The sequence below is a fragment of the Corvus moneduloides genome, chromosome 2, assembly GCF_009650955.1.
Source record: "Corvus moneduloides isolate bCorMon1 chromosome 2, bCorMon1.pri, whole genome shotgun sequence".
Classification (NCBI taxonomy): domain Eukaryota; kingdom Metazoa; phylum Chordata; class Aves; order Passeriformes; family Corvidae; genus Corvus; species Corvus moneduloides.
Genome location: NC_045477.1, coordinates 72,279,365 through 72,299,349, shown reverse-complemented (window position 1 = coordinate 72,299,349; position 19,985 = coordinate 72,279,365). Strand labels below are relative to the sequence as shown.

At 35.9% G+C, this 19,985-nt stretch overlaps 1 protein-coding gene across 5 annotated transcripts in view; it reads left to right on the top strand.

Moving 5' to 3' along the window:
* Positions 1-19,985, top strand: part of RBM26 (RNA binding motif protein 26) — a 52,410-nt gene that overhangs the window by 11,656 nt on the left and 20,769 nt on the right. For 2 of the 5 annotated variants that reach the window (XM_032100010.1, XM_032100014.1), the window contains exons 3-14: positions 386-522; positions 1,422-1,510; positions 2,098-2,336; positions 4,141-4,401; positions 6,542-6,781; positions 8,266-8,433; positions 8,783-8,923; positions 9,956-10,067; positions 10,829-10,988; positions 12,384-12,548; positions 16,007-16,138; positions 17,143-17,214. In XM_032100010.1, the coding sequence (XP_031955901.1) occupies positions 386-522; positions 1,422-1,510; positions 2,098-2,336; positions 4,141-4,401; positions 6,542-6,781; positions 8,266-8,433; positions 8,783-8,923; positions 9,956-10,067; positions 10,829-10,988; positions 12,384-12,548; positions 16,007-16,138; positions 17,143-17,214 (1,916 nt within the window). The remainder of the gene's footprint in view (positions 1-385; positions 523-1,421; positions 1,511-2,097; positions 2,337-4,140; positions 4,402-6,541; positions 6,782-8,265; positions 8,434-8,782; positions 8,924-9,955; positions 10,068-10,828; positions 10,989-12,383; positions 12,549-16,006; positions 16,139-17,142; positions 17,215-19,985) is intronic. The other 3 variants (XM_032100012.1, XM_032100013.1, XM_032100011.1) reach the window with 3 other exon arrangements.

Below are 19,985 nucleotides of genomic sequence, written 5' to 3'. Positions count from 1 at the left end.
TTTCTCAGGGCCTTGTCTGACCTGGTCTTGAATGCTTCCAGGGTTGGGGCATCCACAACTTCCATGGGCAAGTACTGAAGCTCTGTATATATATGCCAGAAATACTCTTCCAGATGTTTTATAAGAGACATTAAATAATTCAAGAATTGAAAACTTTCGTGAAACATTGTTCATTATTGACATGTTTTTTGACTCTGTAAATGTCCTTTTAAATCTAAAATTAGCAACACAGTATTTAAAGAAAATAGTCTTTTTTGTTTTTAACCTTTTGTTGAATGCTGGTTTTAGTTGATTGTCTGGGGTTTTTGGGTTTATTTATTTATTTTTAAAGCAAATGTTAACCGTGGTTTTGGATAATGGATATTTGTACACTCTTTACTTTTAGAAACTCAGATATTTGTGGAAAAACTGTTTGATGCTGTGAATACAAAAAGCTACCTACCTCCACCAGAACAGCCATCATCAGGAAGCCTGAAAGTAGAATTTTTTCAGCATCAAGAAAAAGAGACAAAAAAAGAAGAGGTGGGCACTGATTTTAATTTAAATGTACATATTTTTCCTCATTCATGTAATTTGCTTATGTGTTTAACTTCATAGTGCTTATTTGTTTATTAGTAAAAGTTACTAATAATTTATTCTAGTTCAAGTCAATAATAATTTCTGTTTATTAATAATATTATTAGTAATTACATGAAAGCGTTAAAATAAGTCAGAAGATTTGTGCTTAGCATGTTGAGCACTGCTGCATGGTTTTTCTAACACATGTGGGTTCTTCAAAGGTAAACCAAAGTAGTTTTGATGAGGCAAAGGTAAATGAAGTTATTGAGTAGTGTAGGAGCTGCAGTATAATCTACATTAGTTCTCTGGTCAAGATTGCTGTTGTAGTTGTGCTGAACTTTTAATTCGCCATAAATCCAGGCTGCCATTCTAAATGGCAATTCTCATTCCTTCAGCTGCTTGATCCAGATAACATCCTTTTGTCACAAGTGTTTATCTTGTGCATTGGGCCAGAAGAGTGAGTTTGTGCTTTTCAGTAGCAGCCTAGGTTTGCCTGCATGGAAGTGTTTTAAGTGTGAACTGAACCAGATAACCTGCTGATGAAGAAAAGACTTTGCTGTTGGTCGTTGAATATGCCTTCTTAAATCTTCCCAAAACCTTAAAGTGGTTTTTTGTCTACCTGCAGTAAAAGCAGCTGTATTTTCAGTGCGACACGATAAAGATTGATAGTTTTATTTTCTCTCAAACAGTGCTTTGAATGTTCCTAGAAATAGAAATTAATACAGAAGGTTCTCTAATTACATTAGAGACTAAAATGTGTTACTGCTTCTCAGTGTTCAGAGTTTTTGGTTTTATTTGGTAGTGCAGAAGCCTGCATTATAGTGTGCCCATGTTTTGATCTAATATCTATGCTTTGAATTCAGATAGTTAAAGAGGAAGAGCGAGAGAAAAAGTTCTCTAGAAGATTAAATCACAGCCCTCCTCAATCAAGTTCTCGCTACAGAGACACCAGGTAAAAAATTTTGCTTAACTCCTTTTATTATATCAGTAATCAGACGGATTTGGATTTTTGTGGTGTTACTATAATAAATATTTTGTTTCTGTGTTGTCATCCAATAAGCCTAAAAAGAAGACTTCTATGGCTTTTATGCAGATGTAGGTAAATGGCGAGTGTGTAATGTCACTGTAACCTGTCTTTCAAGTTGTGCACTTCTATCACCCTTTAAATTTTATGAGTAATTTTGATGTTAGATTTGTGGTTTATATTGCAGTACTTACTCGTCTCAATACTGAGTTTGAATTTTGATTTAGAAGCCTTCCCTTCAATAACTCTCTGTGTTTCCAACTTGGGAAACATGCAATATTGGGCAGAAACAGAATTTTATGTATGTTTTAAAATCTTAGGTATGGTAAAAATAAAATGAATCAGCAGAACTTATTTTAAAATCCTTCTGAGAAGAAAGGAGTAGCCATAAATTAGATACAATTTGTAGCTTTTCTCTAGTTTTCCATTGACATTTCTTAAAGTTTTGAGGTAGTTAAGATTTCAAATTATGGCTTCGTAATTCTTGTAATTAACCTCTAATATTTCATTTTTAGAAGCCGTGATGACAGGAAAAAAGATGAACGTTCTCGGAAGAGGGACTATGACCGAAATCCTCCCAGAAGAGATTCCTATAGGGATCGATACAACAGACGAAGGGGGAGGAGTCGGAGCTACAGCAGAAGTCGAAGTAGGAGTTGGAGCAAAGAGAGGTTGCGGGACCGTGATCGAGACCGAAGCAGAAGCCGGAGCAGAACACGAAGCAGAGGTACCAACAGTTGGTCTCTAAAATACGGTGAATGTTTTCTACAAAATTTAGAAACTACACTTATAAACTATGTTCAAAATGTACTAGAACTTCCTCTATTGTTCTTGTCCCTTATTCAAATTTAGCTTTGTTTTTTGTGGAAATTAGGCTCCTGTGATTGTGTTCTCTTGTTTTCCTCTCTTTCCCTCTGTTCTTCTTTAATACCTTTTTTTTAAGGTGACTGTGCTGGCCACTTTTTAAGCATTGTTGCAAGAGAGGCAGAAAAATCCAAGTTATTTCCATTTCATTAAGTTTTAGGAAACTCGGAATCTGGTTTAGGGAGATACAGAAATTAATGCTCGTTTGCAGAGGTGGAATTGGCAGAAATTGTCTGTTTGGCAGCAAATGACTTGTCAAGCAGAACACTACAGCTCAGTTCTTTTGGTCTTGTCCCCTCCTTAGTGTCATAGGTGAAGGGCTGAAATCACTACAGTAAGTATTTGCATTTGTGTACATATCTGTAGGACTTCAGGCTTCAGTACAGTACTTCGTAGAATTACACTTCTTTAAAAAGGGAGTTGCTTTTTCAGCTGAAAATAATGCTTTTTCCCTCAATAGTTTTTAATAGTAAGTTGGAAAAGAGCAGTGAGAGTAGTTTTATATCTTTGTCCTGTATTAGACAATGTAGGGGTAAAAACAGTCTGGTAGAACTGTCCTGTGTATTACTTTTCTTTCTGTAAGACAGGCCTTGGTAACCCAGACTTCAGAGTAGGAATACAGATTTCTGAAAATATGAGAGCAGATATTTTCCAAACAACTTACTAACAAGCAAATTAAATAACATGCAGCAGTTTAACTAAAAGATTACAACATGATTAAGTCTTGATTTAAGGATTATTTACATAAACTGAAATGACAGTACCTTATGGACAATATTTTGTTGTGAAAGCTTTGTTTCTTTTTCTTAGAACATGAAGAAATGCCTGTTTTACCCACACTGATGAGCCATCTTTGAGATATTTCATAATGTTCCTTCAATGTGGAGTTATTTAAGTCTGTTAACTTATGTCATGACGTAACTCTTCTGTTTTAATTGGGATATTTACTATTTATTTGGTGGTAATATTAGAAAATGAAGAGAATAGTTAGTATGTATTCAGAATAAAAGGTCATTTTACTTGCTGTATCTACCTGGGAGTGTTCCACACCTGTCAAGTACTATTATTTCACCTATTACGGCAAAGCTTTTCATGCAATAAATACATGTAAAATGAAGATCAAAAAATGAAGATACAACAATAACATTGTCTTGAAACATTAAAGATTTCTAACTTTTGTAGTATTTTCAAGTGATGGTTACTGATTTCTTGCCATTGCTTCCCTTTATTGAAAACTTTCCATCTGAAATTCTTAGAATATGTCCATCACTAAAGAAGATGTACTCTGCCTGAAGTTAAATAGGATCTCTGCTCTACTGTGGATATAGCTGTTATTAAAATACCCCAGAGTCTGACTATGTACTTCACAGATTATTATTTTTCTGATTAAACCTTTGGAATGTAGAATCATGGAATAGCTGAGGTTATGGGAGACCTCTGAAGGTGGTGTAGTCCAACACGCTTTATCAAAGCAAATAAACTGGAGCAGGTTGCTTAGGACCAGCTGCATTATAAATAACTCCAAGGGTGGAGACTCCACAGGCACTTTGGGCAACCTGTAAAACATTTCAATTATCATGTGTGTGTATTGAGTTGATGTAAAATAAAGATACTTATAGAGTAGTGGCTGCTTCTGGTGAAAAGGTGGATGTGGAATTACCCAATATAATTTTTATTTTTACTTTTTGTTACAGAAAGGGATTTGGGAAAGCCAAAATATGACATGGATAGAACAGACCCATTAGAGAACAATTATACTCCAGTTTCTTCTGTGACAAATATTTCATCTGGCCACTACCCTGTCCCTACACTGAGCAGTACTATTACTGTTATTGCTCCTGCTCATCATGGAAATAACACTACTGAAAGTTGGTCGGAGTTCCATGAAGAGCAGCTGGACCACAACTCCTATGGAAGACCTCCGCTGCCAAAGAAACGCTGTAGAGATTATGATGGTAAGTCCATGGATTTTTAATTGCTTCCTGCACCTATGATTGCTCCCTTTCTGAAAAGACTGAGGTAATTCACCTTTCTTTTTCTGATCTTTAATAGAGTGAGGTTTTTGTATTGCACAATTCTTGAATGCAAATTTTGTGCCACTTCTTACTGACTTTAGACAGCATGCTCTTTTAGTGTTTGTATATTTATTTTGCTTGCTAGAACTTTCTTTCTATAAATGAAAAATAGTATACTAAAAAGTTACAAAAAAAATCCAGTTTTAGCCAGGTTTTCTTATGTTCCAACCAAATACTGTATTTGATGGTTTTGACAGTGGTTAGCTCCTTACTGATCTCATCCTGTTTCATTCCATCCTATCTAAGAGACAATTTTTAACTTGAAAGGTCTAGAGCTGAAACTTTCCAGCCTCATGTTAGACCATTATTTCTTTCCATGTAGATGTTTCTTAAAACTGGCTAGGTTTTTTGCTTATCTCTGTCTTAAGCTTTCATTTTAAATGTCTTGTGCCAAAATTCACACAAGAGGCTGCTGCAGCTGGCAGTGTCTTAACTAAAATCAGCCTGTCAACCTGTGAGCTCAGAAGAGTTGAAATCTCCCCCTAAAGTTGCTTCTGAGGGATTTTGTTGTTGTTATTGTTGTTTACCACAATGAGGAGTTTACATTCTAGGCCATTTACATTCAGAACTCTGATTAGAATTTTTTTTTTAAGTAAGAAAAGGGGAGACTGAGCTTTCAAGTGTTGGCAGAGTTCCTTCAAACGAGGAATAGTTTTGCCAGTGTACATCACAGCAATGCTGTGAAGGAAGTGCAGTTGTGAATGTGTCATTTTGTTTTGAAGTTTTCTCTCATCAGTGACTACATGGTTCCATCACACTGCTCTTCCCATCTGCACTTTCACATTTTCAACTTTGCCCTCTGCTGAACTTCTGGTTTTCTTTAGTATTTCAATTTAATGTGTTCTATTAATTCTTCCTGAACATGAGGTAATACATACCTCTTCTCCGCATCATGTTTTGAGGAAGTGGGCACTCCTCTTTCTTCCTCTTTTTACCAGGTGTTTCAGCCTTTTCCCTGTGTTGCATTGACTGGTATTTTGGTGTTTGTTTCTGTGGGTGCTGTTGCTAAACAGGTAATCATAGAACAGTTTGGGCTAGAAGGGCCCTGTAAAGGTTATCCAGTCTAGCAACCCTGCAGTGAGCATCTTCAACAAAACCTGGTTGCTCAGAGCCCAGTCCAGCATAACCTTGAGTGTTTCCAGGGTGAGGCATCCACCACTTTCCTGGGCAACCTCTTCACTCTTTCACCACCCTCATTATAATAATTTATTTTTCTTATATCTGCTTTGATTCTGCTGTCCTTTAGTTTAAAACTATTACCCCTTTCTCACCACTTCAGGTCCTACCAAAATGTTTGAAGTACTTAAAGGCTGCAGTGAGTACTTAAACTCAGTGCTCTGAGCATTCTTTTCTCCAGTCTGAACAGCCCCAGCTCTCTCAGCCCTTCCTCATAAGAGAGGTGCTTCAGGCTTCTAATGATTTTTGTGACCCTTCTCTGACCCGCTCCTATGTTTGACTTGTGTGTAAAAGAAAAGAAGTAAACATATATTAATTTTTATTTATATATAATTAATATTTACAAATGCATATGTTATATGTAAATAGCAATTTTTTATGTAATCACATTAAACTATGGCAAAAGCTTATAATGGTTCCTGAAATAATTGGAAAAGAGGAAAAAATGAGTCAATTTTCTCATGTTGGAATTTCATAATATTAACTTCTAACTTTTAGTAGGGCTTTCTCAATCCTAGTGTCTGCACTTCTTGCTTAGAAACAATGTTAATGTGATGACATCTAGGTTTTATTCTTTGCTTTCACCATTCGTTATAATTCAGTGCAGAATTAGTTCTTCAAGAAGAATTGAACGCTTTTGTGTTAGCAGGTTTCTGCAAAGTCCCTGTGTGCTGACTGTTAAGAATAAAGTTAAATGGTCAATTTCATTTTCTAATCTAAGCTTCTGCTGGTATGTGAAGCTCTTATTTTACAAACTGCCGCATTACATATTGACTGTCTCATATCTACCCTGAATCAAGCTACAGCTGTTGAATACTAACATCAGTTCTTTTTGATGTTTCAGAGAAGGGTTTCTGTATGAGAGGAGACATGTGCCCTTTTGATCATGGAAGCGATCCAGTAGTGGTAGAAGATGTGAATCTTCCTGGCATTCTGCCTTTCCCAGCACAACCCCCTGTTGTCGAAGGACCACCTCCTCCTGGACTTCCTCCCCCTCCACCAATTTTGAGTCCTCCTCCTGTTAACCTTAGACCTCCAGTACCACCACCAGGCCCCTTACCACCTAGCCTTCCACCTGTAACAGGTAATTTAAAAAGATTAAACCCCATTTTTTGACAGAAAAGCCTGGATCTTACTTGAGTTGTAGGCAGTGCAAAAAGCTGTTTTGAAAAAGCTGAAGAATCCCAGCTGTATTTTAGAAAGTTGAACTATGCTCTACTATGGCATAGCTTACCTCAGAATTACTCTTTTTGATGATAATTGTTGCAGGCTTGGTTGTTGTAAAATTTTGCACACTAAATGTGACCCTTTAATATAGAATGATATTTTTATTGTATTTAAGCATAAGCATGACATGGCAAAATTCAATTCCTTGAGTATTACAGGAGAAGTTGTCCAAAATTGACTGCTGTTAGAGAAGAAGGGAAAATCCTGGAAACAACAGATACTTACTGTTTCATTTGTATTAATAGAGTAAAGATAATTAATGATAACATCAAATTTATACCTGAAAATACAATTTGGGATTAATTTTAAAACTAAACTTGTAAAGTAACTTAAGTAAAATTGTCCACTCTGTTTACTGTTTCACTGGAAAGTACTTCATCTGAAGCACTAAAAATTACATGGAGATTATGTGCCTGGCTGTCATTTATAAAGTAACTAAAGTTTAGTGCTCACTTGCCTTGTGTGGTTTAAGAGCTGTTTTCTTAGTTTTATGTGACTATTCCTTTCTCTCTTTTTTTTATTAACTTAGGTGTCCCACTTGGTAAACTTATTCAGGAGTAATTGATATTTGATATTGCTCAGAAGTTTCTTAAACTGTTTTAGTTTTCTGTTGATAGTATATTTAAGAAAGACATGAATGAATGTTTTTATTTCAGTCAAGATAGAATGTAACTTTCTCTGGGTTGGTCAGTTCTACCTTACATGCTATTTTCAGATCTGCTTGACGAGTTCAGATCACTTTATAACACTTTCCTGCTCTTGTCAATGATTAAACTGAAGATAGGGCTTGACTGCTTAGCTTTGGAAGTGTCACATTACCTGTTGTAAAAAAAGTCAAACCATCCAAACAAAAAAATCCCTCAATTTTAAGAAGAGTTCTATTAGTGTTGAAGGTTTCTTCTTGGGTGTTTGGAAAAATAATTTCAGTCACGTTAGTTATTGTCATCATAGAATATTTTTGTTATATTAAAAAATAGTTTTTTTATATTAAAAATAGAATTTGTTTATTTGATGAGTTTTTATCGTGCTTTAAAATGCTTTTATTGGTCAAGATGAATACTGGGCTAGCAATTAAATTTTGCTTGTAAAAATAAGGCGTTTGGAGAAATGTTAAATGATTTAAATGCTTTTCTCTCTAATCCAAGTTCTGAGTCATTTGCTGTTGGGGGTGGTTTCATGTGAATTTATGGTACAGCATCAAGTCTTGTAGATGTGCCATCTCAGCTCCTTTTATTCTTAAATCGCCTTAAAAGCATTTCAGATCAGTTTCCTTATGAGTAGAGTGTAATGAAAGTGTAGTGGATAATAAATGAATGTGGTGTTTTCCTTTGTTTTTGACAGGACCACCCCCTCCCCTTCCACCATTACAGCCTGCTGGCATGGATGCCCCCCCAAACTCTGCAACCAGCTCAGTTCCTACTGTTGTTACCACGGGTATTCATCACCAGCCGCCTCCTGCTCCACCCTCTCTTTTCACAGCAGGTGTAGTACTGAGGCTTTGCCCACAAGGTTTGCTAAATAGAATAACATTGATTCATATTATACTGTACTTTATAGAGTTTATAATGTCATAGTTTGGGAGAATAAGTTTGTATCGTATAGACTGTGACAGTAAATTAACATTCTTCTTTTCAGACTTAGTTCAAGATGGAAGTAAAATTTGCATATAAAGTGTGAATTTTGACTGGAGTGTAATGTTTTCATTGTGTTTAAGCAGAAAACTTGGCACGACAGTTTTTTATGATAGTGGTTATACAACTCTTTTATTGTAACTCTATCTTGTAATTAAATACTATATTTGAAACCTTAGGGGTTTTAACTGCAATTTATTTTAATTAGACAATTTCTTTGTTACCAGAAACGTATGACACAGATGGCTATAATCCAGAAGCTCCAAGTATAACAAATACTTCAAGACCTATGTATAGACATAGAGTACATGCCCAAAGACCAAATTTGATAGGACTCACATCAGGTGATATGGATCTACCACCCAGAGGTACGCTCTCAAAGCTGTACTTAGTTTAGCTGATTTTCTTATATTAATTCAGATTGAGGAACTTTTCGGAGAATGTAATACTGGAAAACATCACATTTTTTAAAACCTTCTGGAATTAAGAGATGTTTAATTGAATAGGGAACTATGTCTATAATTGCTTTTTTACAGTGTGCATTTTTACAGGTAAAATGAAATCTCTTGCTAGAGTATTGCACAGTTTTCGCTTAGCTGTAGTAACTGGTCACTTTGTATGTCTTTTGTATAGAAAAATGTTAATGTTTCTGTAGTAGAATCTTAGGATGATTTTTGCTGCAGAGAAGAGAGAGTAATTTTTATCTGGTAGAAGTTTTATGCATGAGTAATCTTAACCTCGCAGTTCCTGTGGCCCTGAGAAGAAGCAGCAGCACACAAAATGAGAATGGAAGAGGGATAAAACCATTTTTAATGTGGTTTTTATTTGCATTTGTATGTATTTCTATTTAATCTTACTATGTTTCTGTTGGTGTATTTTCAGTGAGGAGTCCCCCAGTGTGATTCCTGTTCTTCAGCAAAAGTGACTCCTTTCCCACTCCATCCATAAATCTTGCTCCTAGGTGTTAGTGCCCTGGAGTACTTGTGCATTTCCTATCATGACCATTTTTGTGTGTGCCATCTAATAGTAGAATGGAGGTGTTAGCTGGAGTGGTGTGAGCTTCAGAATATTGCATGGGACATTGTGAATCATTGTGACTCAGAGTGCAGTCATCTTGAGGCAGATGCCTTCTGTCACACCTCTTTTGTTTTCTGTATGTATGATGTTACAGTGTCAAAATGAGTGCTGTTAGATATTTTGATCTGTCACAGCATCTGTTGATAGTTAAGAAGAGAAGTCTGTGACCAAGGTTTGATTCAGTCAGAACAAGAATCACAGTAATTTCAAAATAAACAATTGTGCTTTTCAGTGCAAATTCAGTGTGAGCAGAATACTTTTTTACAATCAAATACACAGAAAATAAATTCTAAAAAAAGTAAAATCTTCTCATCTATTTACAGAAAAACCTCCTAATAAAAGTAGTATGAGAATAGTGGTAGATGCTGAATCCAGGAAAAGAACAATTGGTGCAGGGGATGGTGGAGTTCCTACAAAGAAGACTTGGTTTGACAAGTGAGTGACCGTTAACACAGTGTTGGCTTAATAGCTGGCATTTCGTGAACCGCTTTACTGTAATCTGAAACATATGTGTATCTCTATGCATTACAAGAAGGTTAAACTGTGAGTACACTGGTGGTACTAAAATAAATCACGCTCTAGTGTGATCTGTATTTGACTGTCTTCTATCAGAGGCAGTATACAGATGAATGAAGTTGTTTTGGATGCTACTAAGATCTATTCCTTGAAAGTTGGCACAATCTAAGAAACAGGGGAGCTGCAGGATGATAGTTGTTAGAAATAACAGATTTTAGTTGTGAAATGTGAATTTTATCATTGCTGTTTTGATTTGAGTTGCCAGGTATGTTGCTGAGAAAAAAACAGAGTGTGCAAGGTTAGAAGAGATTTTAAGAGATTGCAGGAGAGCCCTGAAGTAATAGTAATTTGAATCAGTAGTGGGAAAATTTCGTGCAATAGCTAAGAAATAGTTTTTGGAGAGAAGCAATATGGAAGTCAGGAGTTACTGACATGAGAAAATAAGTGTGAATTATCTCACAGATTTATGTGCTGGGGTATGCTGAGAGTATTAGTGGGGAAGACGGCAGGTGTATGGGTGTATGTCCTGTACTCTCCTTCACTTTTCTAAAATTGCATTATTTTTTAAGTCTGTAGATCTTTGTGTCTCATACACACAGGCTTCTGTGTTAGCATATAGAGTTTAACATTGTGTTTGCTGGTTTGCTATGGATTTCTGGCTTGATTTTTATTTGTTGCAGGCAAAATTTTAACAGAACGAATAGTCCAGGTTTCCAGAAGAAGGTGCAGTTTGGAAATGAAAATACAAAACTTGAATTGCGAAAAGTTCCCCCAGAACTTAACAATATCAGCAAACTTAATGAGCACTTCAGTAAGTTTGGAAACTTAGTCAACTTGCAGGTGAGAGTCGACAAAGAGAAACCAGTGTGCTTTGGTGTAAAGACAGTGGTAGTTGCCAGCAGCAGAATGCCAGTTGGTTTTTTCCTGGTTCCCTGAAACTCTTCATTATTTTCCTAACTTGTTTATTAAACAAGATCTCATTGTTTTTAATTACATTGCCATTGAAGAAGCAGAAATGAAATGTTCTAGTCATTTTTTAGATTTTGAAAAAATGTGTTCCTCAGAGGTAAGACTTTTAAGATACATTGTTTAAAACATTGAAAATTGATTGCACATGGGTTTTTCTCAGCCGTTTTCCCCAGTTTGGATCTGTGATCATAAACCCTCTGTGTTTTCAGAGATAAATTGTAAATACAGAATACCTGTATTTCTCATCCAGAAAGCAGTCCCTGTGATATAATTGCCTTCTAGTCCCACAGTAGTGATAGTTTGTTTGTTAAAATTATTTTGTGGTTTATTGGAGTTGCACAATACACAATTAAAGAGAGAGGAAAGTGATGAAAGAACTAGGGCCTGACTTAGGCTGATGTTACATATTGCAGGCTGCACGTGTAATGTCAGTATTTCATACCCAGTCTCTAAGCTACTCAGTGTGACCTTTCACCGTGCTTCATCATCAAAAAGTTTCAGATGCTACCTTGCATTTATCTAAACCCTTTCTTGTTTGCACTGAGGGCTGGAATGAAGAGGTGTAACAATGTTTTTGTGCGTACTGATACCGTACGGAATAAATCTTCTGTGCCTGTCTGAACACTGGAGGGATTTTAAATCTCTCTTGATTGCTATTAAATATTTTTTCAGCCTTTCTGTAATTTACCTAAGAATATGGGTGTATTAGCAGGCAGTATTACTCATTAAGGCAAGTAAAATACGGATGTGTATAGAGAGACACATAGATAAGCATATGGAGATTGCAAACTATGCTCTTCTTGGAAAGAGTATAATCTTGGCTTTTGAAGCTAAAATAATATATTAATGCTCAAAGGAGGAAAATCAAAATGAACTTTGCTGTCTAGCTCTGATATTAAATAGGGACATTTACTATCTGACCCATGCATTTTTTGTAGTAATTTTCTTTACATTGTTGATGTTTCCTTTTGTCCTTCAAACAACTACTTATATTTGCAGACAGAAATACTGGTTGACTGGGGGTTTTGCTTTACTTTGTTTGTTTGAGGTTTTTTAACTATTCTTAAGGTTTATTAGCATAAAGTCAAGGTTGCTTTTGACACCAGGCCTTTTAAATGGACTCAAGAATGGGAAGTATTTATCTAATGACACATATCGGGTGTAAATGGTAAGCTTCTAAGCCTAGAACTAATTATTTAATGATCATCTAGACACAAATGAGAATCCTCTGTGTGGTAAGTTTTGTTCTTCCGTTTTAAATCTTAGGTTGCATATCAAGGTGATCCAGAAGGTGCCCTTATTCAGTTTGCCACACATGAGGAAGCAAAGAAAGCTATATCAAGTACAGAAGCAGTATTAAATAATCGTTTTATTAAAGTTTATTGGCATCGAGAAGGCAGCGCACCACAAATCCAGACTGCCACACAGAAGGTAGAGGATTTAAGTCTGTTCTAGCATATTATGTAAAATAGAATCTTGGAAGCATTTTTAAGAGAACGTTTATATCAAGTAAACGAAATCCTTTTGAAATAACGACTACTTCATATCAAGCATTTCCAAAAGTCACTCTTCAGTTGTAAAATTTTTTACTTGATATATAAGGTTCAGGAGTTGATTAACAAGATGAGACTGAAGGTATTTATAGAAAGCCCTTCAGTGATTTTTGGTGAATTCCACTCTGTTATCACCTCAAGCAAGATTTGGTGTACCTCTCTGCTGAATAACATCTGTTTTGCTTTGATTAGTATAGGCTTTTTTATTTCTTCTGGTGAGCATAAGAAAGGCAGCAGAGTTACATTTCTTTTCTTGAAAAATGATCTCCATTTTCTTCCAAAAGGTGCTGGTTTTCCCTCTTTCCTATTCCCTTTCCTATTGAGCATGCATATTATTGTGGAAAGTAGCAGAAGAATTTGTTTTACACAGAGGTGCCTATGTGTATATACAGGTATATATACACATAGATCTAAGGACTTGAAAACAACAGTGGAAGAGGAGAACTTCATTAGAGAGACTAATTTTGTAGGAAGCGATCGGGGACATGTTTAATTAGGGAAGAAGTTGCTGATCTCTCTGATATCCAGGGTCAGTATGTCTGGGAGTGGATCGGAGGTGTATGACAAGAGGTCCAGACTGGATATGAAGCATTTCTTTACGAGAGAGTGGTCAGCCAGTGAAACAGGTTTTCTAGAGAGGTGGTTGATGGCCCCAAGCCTGTCACTGTTTAAGAGGTATTTGGACAATGTCCTTAACAACATGCTTTAACTTCTGGTCAAACCTGAAGTGACTAGGGAGTTGGACTAGATGATTGTTGCAGGTCCCTTACAACTAAAATACTCTAAATCTACATTTTTTGATTGAATTGCAGAGGAACACCTACTGGAAGTTGTCATGTTTGTAGCAGCACTGGCAACATTAAAAAAAAAAACAAACCAGCAATTACTGTTGTGAGGGGTAGATTTGTAACCTGTGTCAAGCTAAATCAGACTTTTCAGCAGTCGTAGTGGCTGTACTCAAACAAGAGGAACCTTGGGTTCTCCCAGGCTCTGTGGGTTATTGAGTAGAGTCTTCTCAGTTAGCAGCTGGTGTAGCAAATCCTTCAGAATATTTGTGTATCCTGCTTTATTAGATTGGTGATCAGTGTGGAACAAGTTCTGCACCTCGAAGTATGAGACAGGCTCTGTAGAAGAATGGTCACTTGATTATATATGCTGATATAATGTGTGAATGACTTGTTAGAGGATTCTTTCAATTGCTGCTCTGAGAATTCCTGCTTTCTCTTCATGTGTACTTCATCATCATTCAGAATCAGTGACCCAGTTTTCCATGGCAATCCTGCTGTACAGCATTTTACCCGTTTCCTTTCTCTCCTTCTTTTGTAACAAATGCCCTGATTTTTATCTACAGAAATTCGGTTTTAATGACATCCATCTTACTATCTTCCTAATTATCATCCTTTAGATTTTATAGATATCCTTGATGCTTCGTCCAAAGTAGTGCTGCTCAAAATGGTATTTATTTTCTAAGCTTGATTCCCATCTCAGCCAGAAGAGGGCAGTGGAGTATGCCATTTGCATTCCTGCAGACGTTCCCTCTTACTCAAAAGATAGCTTGGACTATGCTATCAGCTTATTTGCTGATGATGCTATCCAGAGTGTTATTGGAGTATTAACTCTGTATTTCCAAGCAAACATCCGATCTATATATTTGTTATTTTTAGCAGTCCCCTAATTTTTAGCCATCACACCACCTTTACTAAGTTAACCTTGCTGATCTTGCTGATTTGAGAATGAATTCCCTTAGTACTAGGGGCAGTATTAAGTGTTCTTGCCTCACCAAGAACAGCCATTCAGCACATGTCAGCAGACTGCAATTTGAAGTCTGTTATCGGTGACAGAAGGTACACAGTAACAAGAAAAACTTAAAACAGGAAATCAAAATTTTAAGTGCAAGGCTTCTGTGTTCTTCTACCCCAAAATATAACAGTTAACGAACTGTTGAGTCAGTAAACAGGTATTTTTTGTTCATAAGTCTTTCAGAAGCATGAATATTTATTTCTCTTTTCATTGAAATTAATATTTGCTATCATATCAGTTAGTAGTATGGAAATTTTATACTTCTTCATACACTATAAATATTTTTATTTTTGTCAAGATTTCTGTTGTGTTAATTAATTATGGGTTAATTAATTTCACCTGTATTTGTAATGGCTTCCAACCAGATTTTGTCTGCCAGGCACCAAAGACAGGCTTTTGAATTTTCTTCAATGTAAAGTCAATTGACTTTTAAGTTGTCCCTTCATCTGGTCCAGCACAATTGCTTAACCATTGCTATTTCATCAGCAGGATTACTTTGGAAAATTTTTGCTGTAGAATTTCTAAGAGGAGTGGAAGTACTTAGGTAAAGATGGTGGGAGTCAACCATAATAAATCATCAAACAAAAGGCTTCTGCCAGGAAGCAGAAACAGTATGCTTTCCACATCTGAGGTAGATAAAACAGGAAGTTCTGGGCTTAAAAGGCAGCACAAAGAGATTTAGGTTAAATATTAAAAAAATATTTTCTAATGCCTAAGCATACTGAAACATTTTTGCCTAGAGAGGTGACAGGACTTGTTTCATCAGAAATCTGTAAGAACGAGATAGATAGATAGATACTGTCAGTAATGGCATAACTGACTTTGCCCTACAGTGGAGAAATGGATTAGGTGACCTTCTGAGGGCTATAAATATGACAATAAGCTTGCTTGGAAGCATTTTTTTTGGTCTTAACTGTTGAATGGTTTTGTCAAAGAAAAAAAAGGAAAGCTGTTAGCTGTCAGGGTATCCATGGTAGGTTCAAAGATTATCTGCTCTATTTTCTTCAGTCTCATGACTGCATGTTTCTATAACCTTTTTTTTCCTATTTTGTCCAAGTTAAACATACAGGAGATGAAAAGTGACGTATCACTGTAAAAAGTGAAAGTCTTTGCCATACAAGTTTGTATTCTGTCTTTTCATAACTAAATGGTTGATGGTGAAAGAGTTGTGAGAGGAATCAGAAGACTTCTTTATTATGTTTTATTTGGTTCTAACAGGTAGAGTTTAAGTTAGGCTGAATAAATGTAATTAATAGAAATAAATCAGAGTTGTTCGGTCACTTCTGTAAGCTGCAAGTGCATAATGGATATTATTGCCACTTGCACTGCACAAATATGCAGTATAACATAATAAATCTTGTGAAGAGGTAATTTTTCCCATCAGGTGAAAAAGCCTGAATTGAATGGTAGAAGGGAAGAAATGCAAATGGAAATGCCATTGCAGTAATTTCGTTATGTACTAACTGAATGACGCGTGTAGCAGCCTTCTGTTGTTAACCTTACGCTGTGCCTCTGGGGGCTGGGGCGGTGTTCCAGGTGATCCAGCCCTTAGTGCAGCAGCCCACTTTGCCTGTAGTGAAGCAGTCGGTGAAGGAGCGGCTCGGCCCGGTACCTCCGAGTAATATTGAACCCGCGGAAGCACAGGGTGCCAACACAGAAGTCGCTCAGGTTTGTGTTGTAGTGAGAAATTCAGTTGCCTGTTCTTCCTAGAGTAGGTTCTGTAGTGTATGAACGTACCAGTTACTGTTACTCCTATAGTGCAAGTGTGCATTTACTGCTTGCAAGTGCATCTGCTTATATTGTTAGTGGCGTTTTCGTGTTAAAAGTTTTCCTCAGTGCATTGACATTTGGCTTTTTTACCTGACATGGTACTAAATTTTTAAGTATCATAGCTTTTTACATAGTTTAAAAAGAAAAACTGAAAGGCTCTGAAATTGTTTCAGTATTGTTGTGTTACATTGCTGGTGTCAGATTTCAAAATAAAGTGAGTTTCTATGCAAAGAACTAAAAGCTAATTTTTTTTTAACGTATATATATATTTTATCTGTTAAACACCTAAAACCATTAGAGAATGATGGTCTGTATCTAGAAGTGCTTTCAGGATTTGTACATCACCCCTCATACAAGGAAGAGTGTCGTGTCGCCGCAGTACCAATGTGAATAATGACAGAATCTGGTGTGTTACTCCCATTAGAAATAGTCTTTAATGTTTTATTATATTTGCAACATTTCATTATTAGCATTATGCCACCGCTTTGGTTTTATTTCTGGAAAGGAAGACCAGCACAAATCATAACATATCTGTAGTTTAAATTCAAACAACTTTCTGCATTCGATGCAGATGCAATCTGCAAATAGCAGATTATAGAACACAAGAACTGTAGTGTATTTAAAAGGGCCTGTGCAGATAATCCTCTGCCAGCTAGCATGTCTTGGACCTCTTGCAAAAAGTACGTAGTATAATTTTTGATTCCAAATTTGGCTTCATATTTGTCTTACCCAATTTTAGATGTGTATTAATTGCAGAAGCAAATAATGAATTTTATCAACTGGTTGAATATTTTTCTTGTAATGTTGCTTAAAAGTCTATGGTTTTATTATTTAAGTATTTTTTCTAGATTGCTAATACTTGTAGTGTGCATTTGAACTATAATTTTGCTTTGTTTTCTTAGAATGTGACTAAATTATCTGTGAAGGATAGACTGGGTTTTGTGTCAAAGCCAGTTACTCCAACAACTGAAAAGGTAAGAAAATGTCTCATATTCTCTTCTCTCATATTTCAGTAGAATTAATTTTTTTATGGAACCCTTTGTGTGAATATTAAGTTTGTTTCATAACTATGAATAAAATAATTTGTTAAGGATTAGTTTTAGGCGGTATAATATATCAAAACTCAGCAGATGGCTAAATTATGATAAGAAGAATAGGACATAATAGGACAAAAGCTGCTATTTTGTGGAGTTTGTTTAATCTAGCAGGTTCCTTTTATTCAGTCATAAAAATAACTAGGTCTGTTCCATAATCCTGAGTTGTATAGAAGTATACAGAAATAAATTTTAAAACTAAATAAATTTTTATACCTCATATGAAACTATAGAAAGCAGTTCTATAAAAACGTGACTTTTCTTTTTAAGGGGTCTTCTGTGCCCCTTAAAAGGTGATGCTGTAAATATTTACCCTTTTATTTGGTTTTACAATTTGCAGTACTTGTGAAAAGATAAAGGTGGAAATTAATCAGTATAGAAAGGACAAAGAGAGGTAAGGTGGGAAAGGTGCATCTGAATTGTGATTATGAGCTATGTATTTTGGCCAGTGGTTCCAATTTTCAGAATACAAAGTTGTTGATGTGTTTACTATAGTAGCAAAGTTTGTAATGCATGTTTCCAGATCTATTTAGCACTTAAGGGACAGGCTTCTCCAATGTTTATAACATTCATTTGAGAAGACTTGTCGTAGAAAGACAGCAAGTATTACCCTGTAACAGGATTCCTCTGTCTAGGTATATATCTTGTCTATTGGGAGTTAGCTTGACCTGAAATAAATGAAGCATCCAGTGTATTTCCCCACATACATCCCCTCCCACCCCTTTTCAGTGTGATCAGTATGGCAGTTGATGGATTAAGTGGAATCTAATGGGTAAAATTCGCTCCAGAGATACCTAGCATACAAAGTTAACAATACTTGAAGTTGGTAATATTAGTTGTAATATTAGAGAATGGGTCTTTGTTTCATTTCAAGCCGAGCAGTCTGCCTAAATGCACTGATCTAGGCTTCTTAAGTGTATTTTGTTGTTAATTTGATTAGTTCCATTCTTGGCACTCTAAATCTTGCTGTGTATACCTGAATTACATTTTACATACAAAATACATGCTTCAGCTTGCAGTTTGAGTGAAAATACTTTTTTTCTTCATTCTGTAAGAGTTGAGCTATCCTGAAACATTTTTCTACAAAGAGTAAATTCATGCTAGAATGTTCTTCTGTTGTGTTGTCTTATAGTACAGATGTGATTTTGCTGGGCTGTTCACTAGATTTGCTGTGAAAAACAGCAGTTTCCTGTGACATTTTTAGTAGGTTTCTGAAACTTCATTTGACTTGTTTTTACCTACTGCTACCTCTTTACAAGGAAATACCTTGCTTAGTTTGCAGTCACTGTATTCTATAACCATTAGAAATTAAATGATTGACATCCACCAAAAAAACGAGTCATCATGTCCTAGATGGTTTTTTGTTCCTGATGGAGTGCGGGGGGGGTTTGACAAGAGCTTTGCAATGAGAAAGGGGGATAGCTATTCCCAAAGAGCAGGAGAAAAAGGTGATAAAACAGTCATTATGAGGCATTTTAAGATCTGTATGGGGACTTACAGTTTGTGGACTTGTGAAGAGATTCATGCTATTCACACTATTCCTTCTCTTGAATAGTATGAAGCAATTTAGAAAACGTTAGTGTTGCTTTTGACTTGTCTGTATTGGTGCTGTGGCATCTCCTTACATCTCCTACATAAAAGAGATGAGGAGGTGTGGTTTACTCTGCCCTGAAGACAGTTCAGGGCAAAAGGAATGTGTCAATATTTTTTGTCTTTGCTTGATCCTCTGTTTGTTTGTCTTGTAGCCTGTCCTAAAGCTACTTCGTAATAGAAATTGTATGATTGGAATATGCATACTTTAATGTTCTTTAATAAATTTAGAAAAAATCCTTCATCTTTGTAATGGCCTGCTTAGAGCATTTTGTACCACCTTTTATAGTACCCCATAATGTGCGTTGACTTGTTCTTTCTGTAGTTTTCTATGCACTGCATACTCTTGAAAACACTTTACTGTGGGAAGAAATATATAAATATCATACTGAAGTGCAAAGGATTTATATGAATCGTTCCTGTTATAAATTCTTCTAATCGCTTGGTCTTTTCTGTCTTTGTTTCTTGTCTGTCTCTTTATTTTTCCTCCTGTTGGTGGACATTGTGTCTATTTTATGGAGTGCATGGTGACCCATAGAAAATCTGCATGCATCTTTTAGTTTTTTCACATACATAGAAAGTATTTTTAAACTCCTGGAAATCATACCAATTGCATAATTTCTGCTGTTTGTTAACAAGGTGGACAAGATCATGCCTATATTATCTCTAGGATATAGCTGTGGAGTTTTCAATACTAGCATCCCCAAAATATACTTTAAGGAACATACTAAGAAAACAAAATAGTTGAAATCTTCAGGTATTGTGGAGATGTGCATAGTATGTTTTAGAGAGATTGTAAAGCAGTCATCAGTGTTCTCAGTAAGTCATGGAGAAAGTTCATTCCTCATTACAAATATAGGAAAGAGAACAGAGGGACATACGAGTCTCTTCCTTTGCTGTATGATGTTGAAGCACATCCTTGTGCTTGAGTTACTTCTTGCTGATTGTGCAAGCTCTACTTTGCACCAACTGCATATGAAAAGAAACTGTTGTCTCTACTTTGGACCTTAGTCTCTAAAATCATGTTGAACTTTTGCTTGGAAAATTCATGCAGCCATGAA